Source organism: Heptranchias perlo, chromosome 21 (genome assembly GCF_035084215.1).
Source record: "Heptranchias perlo isolate sHepPer1 chromosome 21, sHepPer1.hap1, whole genome shotgun sequence".
In the NCBI taxonomy this organism is placed as follows: Eukaryota; Metazoa; Chordata; class Chondrichthyes; order Hexanchiformes; family Hexanchidae; genus Heptranchias; species Heptranchias perlo.
Window position 1 is genome coordinate 48,670,732 of NC_090345.1, and position 11,907 is coordinate 48,682,638.

General features: G+C 41.6%; 1 protein-coding gene across 5 annotated transcripts in view; it reads left to right on the forward strand.

The window, feature by feature from the left end:
• Positions 1 to 6,567, forward strand: part of mypn (myopalladin) — a 441,574-nt gene extending 435,007 nt beyond the window's left edge. For 2 of the 5 annotated variants that reach the window (XR_010966743.1, XR_010966742.1), the window contains exons 20-21: positions 2,541 to 3,324; positions 5,052 to 5,141. Coding sequence is in view for 3 of the 5 variants with exons in the window: in XM_068002628.1 (XP_067858729.1) it covers positions 5,052 to 5,218 (167 nt within the window). In the remaining 2 variants the exon portion in view is untranslated. Of the gene's footprint in view, positions 1 to 2,540; positions 3,325 to 5,051 lie in introns of all 5 variants that reach the window. The other 3 variants (XM_068002628.1, XM_068002627.1, XM_068002630.1) reach the window with 2 other exon arrangements.
• Positions 6,568 to 11,907: the final 5,340 nt, after the last annotated feature.

Sequence of the window (11,907 nt, forward strand, 5' to 3'; positions counted from 1 at the left end):
GAAGGTACAAGATACATGATGTTAACTTGCAGGATTTTATACCTGTGGTCACGTTCTAGCTGCATGTTTAGGGAACGTTATCCCTTTCTGTTGGTGTAAGCGACTGCATTTGCTGCTGGCAATTTAATGACCATGAGTGCAGTGCACAGCCCCTTGTACCCTTGGGAAACCTAACACTCTGAAAAAGCCCAATGCCCTCATCTTGAGACGCTGTAGCTATGGAAAATGAAATGAACTGGCCACCTCTAGTCAATAGTGCATTGGTCACCTACTTGATGCAATGGTGGATGGCTGACTGTAGTATATTACACAGACCCCTGCACCGGACTGGAAGGATCCCGATGCATAAAATGTCAGCACAGTGGGACCTTTAACTCTGCAGACAGAGTGGTGGCATTCCTTCTCCTCATGAAGGAATGCCAAAAAGAGTGGAATATCCAGAGGTAGTGTCATACGCTCTGGCTCTCCGAGGGGTAGTCTCCTTTAAGCCTCCCACCCTGAATTCACAGCTTCAGACCACAGTAATATTGAGCCTTAAAAACAGCAATACAATATCTGATGAGACAAATCCTCTCCTTACAATAAATCAAAATCTCACCTCACTGAAACAGACGTTTAAATTTGGCGCCTTCCAACATCTATTTAAAGTTATACCCCAAGAGCAGCGCCCAGCTGTTCCACTCTAATGGGCCCTGCAATCGGTGTATAAAGAGGCGAGATAACGAAAAATGTCGTGGATGTCATCACACTGTCATTCTGCCCTCATTTGTATCTCCGTTTCCAGCGGGCCTCGGCAGTGCTGTTCCCAGGGGTTGGCTGGAGACTCAGCACAGAGTTATCTTAAGCCACTTACTATTCACACTCACCATTTGTGTATTCATTTTGGGAGACTGGAATATCCAAGCCTAAATATTTTTATGTTGGGACGAGATTTTGCAATACCTTAGACTCTCTGGAACCTCGTTTCAAATCCAGCCAATAGGATATGAAAGCCTCCTCCATCTGTTGACTGTAAGGATCCTAAGTAAAATGTGTTGGTCAGTCTTAATCCACTTTCTAATGTGAATGAGCCCTGACACTAGATTTACACTAAAACTTCACCATCCGTGAAAAGCAAAACTGGTTCACACCGACTCTACAGCTGTACTATAAATGCAACCTCACCATGCCATGCTTGACCTGGGAGTGTCCGATGCTGACATCTGATGCCAGAAATAAAAAACATTTCCATTCCTCCACTGTTTGTGGGATCTTGGTGGGCACAAAATTGGTAGTTGTATTTACTCACAAACATCAGTGAGTACACTTCAAAAGTAATCGCTCCTCCATTGGCGGCCGTGCCTTCAGCTGCCTGGGTCCTAAGCTCTGGAATTCCCTCCCTAAACCTCTCCGCCTCTCTACCTCTCTCTCCTCGTTTGAGACGCTTCTTAAAACCTACCTCCTGACATAATATCTCCTTATGTAGCTTGATGTCAAATATTGTTTGATTACACTGCTGTGAAGCACCTTGGGACGTTTTACTACGTTAAAGGCGCTATATAAATGCAAGTTGTTGTTGTTGTTGTTCATTAGTTGTGAAGCATTTTGGGACGTCCTAGGAGTGAGAAACATGCTACACAAATGCAAGTTCATTCTTTCTTCTTTCCTTAGCTCCTTCCTCTCTTCCCAGCCAAGATAACTCTTAACTTCATATCTTTCATTACTTTTCATACTACATGAATAGATCTCATTATTTTTCCCGGTATATTACACAGCATACAATACTTGTCTTAGCATTATACAATGTCATTATATAAAGTGAAGTAGATAAAGAATGGATTTTCAGTTCTATTGTTGATTTAATGTTTTAGATTAAAAGGATGATTGCTGGATGCCATTATGTGTAAAAATGTTTACTAATGTAACATATAAATATGAATGTGAGGGTTATAGGAATATTTTGCATTCTGTGACATTTGGGAGGGTAGTGAAACTTTCTGAATCCGTTCCATTTTAAGTGCCTTCTTTAAAGTAGACACTTTGCTGGAAATGTTCAGAGTCCCACAGCAGAAAGGTTTCAAATTCAGCTTCAAGGGCTTGAATAAAGGGTATTCATGAATTCAAAACTGACACTTAATCCCAGTATCAGCAAGTCAGTGCATGAGCCTCCTCCAATTGCCAGATTCAAGAACATACGATGCTCTACCAGTAAATATAGTTACATACTTACCACTAGGCAAGTCCCACAACCAGACCACCAGGGATAAATATATTTCACTTACAAGAGTCAATTTGCTAAGTGCACGCTACATTAAGGAAACGGTATCATTCGGCCTCATATTTCAGAGAATTGTGGATGTGCTGGTGTGATTTTCCATTCATTGAAAGCGGTGGATGGAAATTGAAGCCAGTATGCCCATGATCCCTGTTACGTGATGCTGGCAGAAAAGGTTCCCACCTCTAGTGCTTATTCTTGGAATTCCTGCCTTTATGTCGTATATCTGTCATTGTTGAGGTGTCACACTTGTCTTTGTTTGGATTAAATTTCATATTCATGAAAGAGACGAATCACAACTGAACAAGTCAGGAACCTACCAATGAAAAAGTTACAAAGGGGAAAGAAAGATATTCTTCAATAATCAGCAGTCAGCAAACAACCAGCAATAAAACGAGCAGCAATAAAACAACTAGCAATAAAACAACCAGCAATAAAATGAGCAACAAAACAACCAGCAATAAAACAACCAGCAACACAACAACCAGCAATAAAAGAACAAGCAATAAAACAACCAGCAATAAAACAACCAGCAACACAACAACCAGCAATAAAAGAACGAGCAATAAAACAACCAGCAATAAAACAACCAGCAACACAACAACCAGCAATAAAAGAACGAGCAACAAAACAACCAGCAATAAAACAACCAGCAACACAACAACCAGCAATGAAACAACAAACAATGAAACAACCAGCAATAAAACAACCAGCAATAAAACAACGAGCAATGAAACAACTAGCAATAAAACAACGAGCAATGAAACAACAAGCAATAAAACAACGAGCAATGAAACAACTAGCAATAAAACAACGAGCAACAAAACAACAACAATGAAACAACGAGCAATGAAACAACTAGCAATAAAACAACCAGCAACGAAACAACAACAATGAAACAACTAGCAATAAAACAATGAGCAATGAAACAACCAGCAATAAAACAACCAGCAACAAAACAACCAGCAACAACTAGCAATGACATAACCAGCACGGAGTGGGAGGGGAACCAATGAAACCGCTCAAAATATTGTTTGTAAAATCCTTTCAGGAGCCATCTTATTTTCTCAGTAAGTACAGCAGACAGTACTGAAACTAAGCTTTCTAATATAACCAACACACAAATAAAATCATATAATTCACCGCAAAATTATTAAAGTTACACATATAGTTGAAATATCTCCAATAACCTCCATCCACCCCACTGGAGATCGTCTCTTTCACAGGCTTCTTGAACTTGAGTTCGTAGGACTTCCCATAGCTGAATGAAGAGGCTCACAGGTAGCACACTACACTCCTAGGATGCATCATTGTCACTCTGTGGGCAAAACTCTGAGCTGTAATTAAGGTTGCCCCATCTTCTGAGTTTAATGTACAACACGTTGTGAAACTGACAAGTTATTGTTATTGACAGCAAGACTGGCAATTCCCAGACCATGACAGGCTTATAGTTTCTAAACCTTGCTCCCTCTTCCTCTGTTCTACAAGGAAAAGGCCTGAGGACTGTCAGCATTAAAACCTAGGGAGCTCACTATTAGGACCATTGGGAGGTACGAAAATATCAAAACAAAGTGTGACCTTCTGAACTCTAAGTGAGTTTACTTTGGCAAGAAAAACATTGTTACTAACTGCATACAGGATTTGTTTATGTAATTGTAGCATGTTACACACAGCGGTAAATTTTGACTTTTTGTGAAGAAATAACATCAGAGTTATAGGAATAAATAAATCTGTGAGGTAGATTTTGACTTTGTGCGATAGTGTAACACAGGTGATAGCGAGTCGGCAGCTCATTTTACATATTCAATGGAAATAAAAATTGGGAGAGATGTAAAACGGGCTATCTGTCCCACAGATTTATTTATTCCTATAACTGTGATGGGAACAAATGTTATTTCTTCATCTACCTGCAGTGAGTTGAGGGAAGCAGCATTTATTTACTCAATTCATTTCATCATTTTATTCATGAGTAATACCATGAGGGATCCACTATCTGATATCCATATAAATAAAACTTTTGAGTCCAGCCTACTTCAGGCATTACAATTCAAAATGTGAAAAATATTTGAAAAAAAAACACATGCTGGTTTCTCCAGGCCCACAACCAGAAATTTATGAGCACCTGCTAATTGGCCTCAGGAAATCCTTATCTTCAGCAATTAGGCTTAGGGTCCTAAGAGAGGCTACATTAAACAAAGCTTCCACTTTAGCAACAGATTAATACATTGTGCATTACATGGCAATTAGAACGAACATGCGTCAGATGCAACATTTTTTGACATATAGTGGTAAATCACCATGATGCCCATGATTTCCCGATATACATGTCCAGCAGGCGAGCCTCCCTGTCAGGGGTGTCATTCGTAAAATTATCCCTTATGGCTTTGGTTCGCACAATAGCAGTAACTTAAACTCTGTGTGATAAGAGGGAAAGTTCAGAAGCCTAATTGGTGAGTTTATTTTATCAAGTAAATATTATTACATCTTTCTGCAGCGAGTGACATGATTAATGCTGCGTCATTCCACCAGCGAGGTTTCAGTAGTAGTTCATTAGAAGCTACCTGGAGAATAATAGTCCTATTTTAATTACTGCTGTATAATACATCTCAATGAGTGGTAATAATTACTGCACACATAAAATATACTTATTTCTGAATTAAACAAGTATTGATTGCTAGCTGAAACATTTGTTTCATCTGTGGTCATGTTGTAAGTTAGCCCCATTTAGAATGTCATCCCATCACAAAGTTCTCCATCACAATGCAGAGTCTCAGACTGACTTTCTTTGTTGTTATAGCTCAGTGGCACCAGCAGATCACACAGCCAATAAAGAAAGTGCGGCCTTCAGGCAGTCGATATGCAGCTCTTACTGGCCAAGGACTTGACTTTAAATCTGCCTTCCCATCAGCGGACAGCTCGCAGTTCCCAACCAAACACAAAGTGATGGAGAGCGATGAACTGTGAAGTTACTGATGAAGTAATTTCATTACATTTGCTTCTGCAGGACTTAGAACTGTGAAGATAAGAGGCCAAGTGATTCAAGGTTTACAGGAAGTTGTTTTTCTATGAGCTTGGTGCTTTTGTGAATGTTACAAGCAACACAGTATGAAATGGTGATTTTAAGTAGAGTGCAGATTTGCAATACAATATAGAAGTAATATGATGATTTCTATAACTCCTTTTAACATGATGGGAAAACTTGGGTTTAAGAATGTAAATGCCAGCAACGTAACAGTTAAAATAAGATGACAGCTGTTTAGTAATTATGGCAAATTAGATAACAGTCACCTAAGAATATCTAGTTTTTTGAATGTCTGTTAATTCTGTGTTTGTGGAGGTTTTCAAAAGCATTGGCATAAGGATAAGGTCAGAGTATTAATTGGTATGATATGAAGTGTTTGATTCTGGTCCGCAAAAGGATGTTTTCCACTCAAATGTGGCTTGCAACAGCTCAGACACGCTACGCAAATTCATAGCAAAATGAATAGCCTGTGTTTCTTTATTATAATGCTACATGCTGGTATATTGCGTCAAGCTGTTTCTACCAGTTAAACTCATTGACTGCTGTGGACAAAGTTACTCTAAGTGTTTCTGTGCTTATTTATAACAATTCAAATGGCTCTGTTTTTGATTGTTTATTAAAAAGGTTAACTTTCTTTCCTTCAGAACTGTTTTGTGAGTAATTTACATTTTAGCATGAAGCAGCTAATCACAATGAGGCCTATTGTTTGTGGGGCTCCAATGGTTCTAAATCTATTTCAGTATTTATATTAACCCTATCTGGTTGATATTAAGTTGACCCCATGGCTACTGTGTGTGATGGCTGGAACTTCTCCTCCCCCCATTCAAAGTCAACTGGGGACAGTTCCACATCAAACCGTAAATTGATTTCTAGAACCAGACAGAAGGGAGCTTTTAATAAACCAATCAATAAATGCTCGCCTGTACAAGATTTTTGTTTTATTTATCATTCTAGTTAAAAACAAGTTACTTGCTAAAATGTCGCACTTACCTAACTATATACCCACTGAAGAATAGGAACTGCTCCGAAACAGTTAGCAGTTTATCTTCATTTTGCAGATATTTTTGACAATTGTATCATGTGAAATAGACTTTTAGATTTTCTGGGAAACGCTTCAGATTTTTTTGCAGTTTAAAGTACCGTTCCTGCTTCAGTATATACAAGCTGCAATAATACGTAAAGTGCCAGGTAGAATGGATGTTTGGCTTGTGCCAAGTGTTTTAATGTAAACTTGCACTTGTAAAGAAATAATGGATTGTTTATCTTGTGAATAAAGTTTTATTTATTCCAACACGTTTTCAAGTCGTGCACTTGCGTGGGGTTATCTGCCAATAAGTACAAGACAATAAAGCAGAATTGCTACAGTTAAAGGATTTGCATCTAATATGCCTCTGTCACTCCACTGCTCGGTGATGTCCATTTCCTGCTCATCACTTCACACTCAAATGTCATATTAATGAAACTACAAGTCAGATAGGGAATGTATGGGGGAGAATTTACTCAATGACTGAGCATCCACAGCCCTCTGGGGTAGAGAATTCCAAAGAACCCTCTGAGTGAAGACATTTTTCCTCAAATAGGACCTCAAAGGTAGTAATCTCAGGATTGCTGCCAGTGCCACGTGCTAGTCAGAGTAGAAATAGGAGGATATTTCAAATGAATACGTGGCTAGAGGAATGGTGCAAGGGGGTGGGATTCAAATTCCTGGGACACTGGAAACGGTTCTGGGGGAGGTGGGACCAGTACAAACCGGACGGTCTGCACCTGGGCAGGGCCGGGACCGCTGTCCTAGGAGGAGTGTTTGCTAGTGCTGTTGGGGAGGGTTTAAACTAAAGTGGCAGGGGGTTGGGAACCTGAGCAGGGAGAGAGAGGAAAGCGTAACAGGAAGGGACAGAAGGTATGGAGTAATAGGTAAAGTGTTAAAAAAGGAAAAAGCAGGAACTAAGCGTCACAAAACAGATTTGAAAGTTCTTTATCTGAATGCACGTAGCATTCGTAATAAAATGGACGAGTTAACGGCACAAATAACTACGTATGGGTATGATCTTGTGGCCATTACAGAAACATGGCTGCAGGGTGACAACGACTGGGAATTAAATATGCCAGGGTATTTAACAATCAGGAAGGACAGGCAGGAAGGAAGGGGAGGTGGGGTGGCTATGTTAATAAAGGAAGGAATCACTGTAATACAGAGAAATGATATTGGGACAAAGCATCAAGATAATGAAACAGTTTGGGTGGAGATAAGGAATAATAAGGGAAAAAAAACATTAGTGGGCGTAGTATATAGGCCTCCTAATAGTTGCAACTCTGCTGGAAGAAGTATTAATCAGGAAATAGTCGGGGCATGTAATAAGGGAACAGCCATAATTATGGGGGATTTTAATTATCATATTAACTGGACAAATCAAATTGGGCAGAGCAGCCTTGAGGACGAGTTCATTGAGTGCATCAGGGATGGATTTCTTGAGCAGTATGTAACTGATCCTACAAGGGGGCAGGCAACCTTGGACCTGGTCCTGTGTAATGAGTCAGGATTAATTAATAATGTCCTAGTTAAGGATCCCCTTGGAACGAGCGACCACAACATGGTTGAATTCCATATCCAATTAGAGGGTGAGAAGGTTGATTCTCAAACAAGCGTACTGAGCTTGAATAAAGGAGACTATGATGGTATGAGAGCGGAATTGATTAAAGTGGACTGGGAAAATAGATTAAAGGGTAAGACGGTACATGAGCAGTGGTGTTCATTTAGGGAGTTATTTTACAACTTTCAAAATAAATATATTCCACTGAGGAAAAAAGGGTGTAAAAGAAATGACAGCCACCCGTGGCTAAGTAAAGAAATCAAGGATAGTATCCGACTAAAAACAAGGACATATAAGGTAGCCAAACTTAGTGGGAAGATAGAAGATTGGGAATTCTTCAAAAGACAGCAAAAAGTAACTAAAGGATTGATTAAGAAAGGGAAGTTAGATTATGAAAAGAAATTAGCAAAAAATATAAAAACAGATAGCAAGAGTTTCTATAGTTATATAAAAAGAAAAAGGGTGGCTAAGGCAAACATAGGTCCCTTAGAGGATGAGACCGGGAAATTAATGGTGGGAAACATGGAGATGGCAAAAATGCTGAACAAATATTTTGTTTCAGTCTTTACAGTAGAGGACACTAAGAATATCCCAACACTGGACAAACAGGGGACTCTCGGGGGGGAGGAGCTAAATACGATTAAAATCACTCAAGAGATGGTACTCAGTAAAATAATGGGACTCAAGGCGGATAAATCCCCTGGACCTGATGGCTTCCATCCTAGGGTCTTGAGGGAAGTGGCAGTAGGGATTGTGGATGCTTTGGTGATAGTTTTCCAAAATTCCCTGGACTCAGGAGAGGTCCCGGCAGATTGGAAAACTGCTAATGTAACACCGTTATTTAAAAAGGGTAGTAGGCAGAAGGCTGGAAATTATAGACCAGTTAGCCTAACATCTGTGGTGGGTAAAATTTTGGAGTCTATTATTAAGGAGACAGTAACGGAACATTTAGATAAGCATAATTTAATAGGACAAAGTCAGCATGGCTTTATGAAGGGGAAGTCATGTCTGACAAATTTGCTTGAGTTCTTCGAGGATATAACGTATAGGGTGGATAAAGGGGAACCAGTGGACGTAGTGTATTTAGACTTCCAGAAGGCATTCGACAAGGTGCCACATAAAAGATTATTACTTAAGATAAAAAATCACGGGATTGGGGGTAATATTCTGGCATGGGTGGAGGATTGGTTATCAAACAGGAAGCAGAGAGTTGGGATAAATGGTTCATTTTCGGACTGGCAACCAGTAACCAGTGGTGTTCCACAGGGGTCGGTGCTGGGTCCCCAACTCTTTACAATCTATATTAACGATTTGGAGGAGGGGACCGAGTGCAACATATCAAAATTTGCAGATGATACAAAGATGGGAGGGAAAGTAGAGAGTGAGGAGGACATAAAAAACCTGCAAGGGGATATAGACAGGCTGGGTGAGTGGGCGGAGATTTGGCAGATGCAATATAATATTGGAAAATGTGAGGTTATGCACTTTGGCAGGAAAAATCAGAGAGCAAGTTATTTTCTTAATGGCGAGAGACTGGAAAGTACTGCAGTACAAAGGGATCTGGGGGTCCTAGTGCAAGAAAATCAAAAAGTTGGTATGCAGGTGCAGCAGGTGATCAAGAAAGCCAACGGAATGTTGGCTTTTATTGCTCGGGGGATAGAATATAAAAACAAGGAGGTATTGCTGCAGTTATATAAGGTATTGGTGAGACCGCACCTGGAATACTGCATACAGTTTTGGTCTCCATACTTAAGAAAAGACATACTTGCTCTCGAGGCAGTACAAAGAAGGTTCACTCGGTTAATCCCGGGGATGAGGGGGCGGACATATGAGGAGAGGTTGAGTAGATTGGGACTCTACTCATTGGAGTTCAGAAGAATGAGAGGCGATCTTATTGAAACATATAAGATTGTGAAGGGTCTTGATCGGGTGGATGCAGTAAGGATGTTCCCAAAGATGGGTGAAACTAGAACCAGGGGGCATAATCTTAGAATAAGGGGCTGCTCTTTCAAAACTGAGATGAGGAGAAACTTCTTCACTCAGAGGGTGGTAGGTCTGTGGAATTTGCTGCCCCAGGAAGCTGTGGAAGCTACATCATTAGATAAATTTAAAACAGAAATAGACAGTTTCCTAGAAGTAAAGGGAATTAGGGGTTATGGGGAGCGGGCAGGAAATTGGACATGAAGCTGAGTTCGGATCGGTCAATGCCCTGTGGGTGGCGGAGAGGGCCCAGGGGCTATGTGGCCGGGTCCTGCTCCGACTTATTGTGTTCTTTAGATTTGTGGTTGGGATCAGATCAGCCATGATCTTGTTGAATGGCGGAGCAGGCTCGAGGGGCCGATTGGCCTACTCCTGCTCCAATTTCTTATGTTCTTATGTTCTTATGTAAATGGTTGACCCCTTATTTTGAGACTATGACCTCTAGTTCTAGACTCTCCAGCCAGGGGAAACAGCCTCTCAGCATCTACCCTGTCAAGCCCTCTGATCTTTGCGGCACTCCACTAGTTACAAACTGCCAACCCGAAAATGACCCGTTTATTTCTACTCTCTGTTTTCTGTCCATTAACCAATCCTCAATCCATGCTAATATATTACCCCCAACCCCATGAGCCCTTCTCTGGTGTAACTACTTTTTGTGTGGCACCTTATCGAATGCCTTTTGAAAATCCAAATATTCTACACCCACTGGTTCCCCTTATCTACCCTGCTAGTTACATCCTCAAAAAACTCTGATAGATTTGTCAGACAAGATTTCTCTTTCATAAAACCGTGTTGATTCTGCCTAATCATATTATTTTTTAAGTGCCCTGTTACTATGTCCTTAATAATAGATCCTAGCCTGATGTCAGGCTAACTGGCCTGTAGTTCCCTGCTTTCCCTCTCCCTCCTTTCTTGAATAGCGGTGTTACATTTGCCACCTTCCAATCCATGGGGACCGTGCTAGAATCTAGGGAATTCTGAAAGATCAAAACCAGAAGATGAAAGCTGCTGCACTCACAGGTGCTTCCTCAGTTCATTGTGGGCTACGGTTTGGTTACAGTTATTGGCTTCAGATAGTGGTTTGGATGCTTTAGATTTGGCAAAGGACAAATCCATTATGGGTGCTGTCATTGCTGCCGGGTTCTGACTGATGAAGAGGAGGAAGAAGAGGAGCACTAGCAGCAACAGCGAGCTGAGGGAGCTGCAGGCGGGCAGCAACATAAGGCCCGTGCTCACACAAGGCCACACCCACCCAACAGGGTTTACAGGCAGAGGCTCAGTTTCCTTGGCCTCTCGGAGGAGCAATGCTTTAGGAGGCTCTGGATGACACGGCAGGTGGTCTCCGACCTCTGCAGCGTCCTTGAAGAAGACCACCTGCCAGCTGGACCTGGCGGCCATGCCCTGCCAGTGGCAGTTAAAGGAACCGCTGCCCTGAATTTCTTTGCTTCCGGCTCCTTCCAGGATGCGATCGGAGACATTTCGAGGGTGTCGCAATCGGCAGCACACAAATGTATCAGGCAAGTGACAGATTGTGACAGGGCCAACATTTCCGTGTGATGAGAACAGTCAGGCAGAGCGAGCATTGGGGTTCGCATTTCTGCCAGGTTTCCCACCGGTGCGGGGTGCCATAGATTGTACACAGGTGACAATCAGAGCACCCTCCGACCAGCCAGGAGCATTTGTGAACAACAAGGGCTTCTGTTCCATTAATGTTTAACTTGTCTGTAATCATAAAAAGAGGTGCATGCAGGTCTCCGCATGGTCCCCTGGGAGCTGTCATGATGCCTTCATACTGCTGCAGTCGAATAGCCTCACAATGTTTCTACCTGGGACCCACCTGACAGGATGGCTGCTTGGGAACTAGGGGTACCCCCTTCAGCCATAGTTCATAACACATCTGAGGAACTCCTCCATTCAACCACAGTAGAGGTACGACACCAGCCACATTACCATACGATGCATTATTGAGCAAACCTTGGGAATGCTGAAGTTAAGGTTTAGGTGCCTTAGAGTCATAGAGTTATACAGCATGGATAGAGGCCCTTCGGCCCATCGTGTCCGCG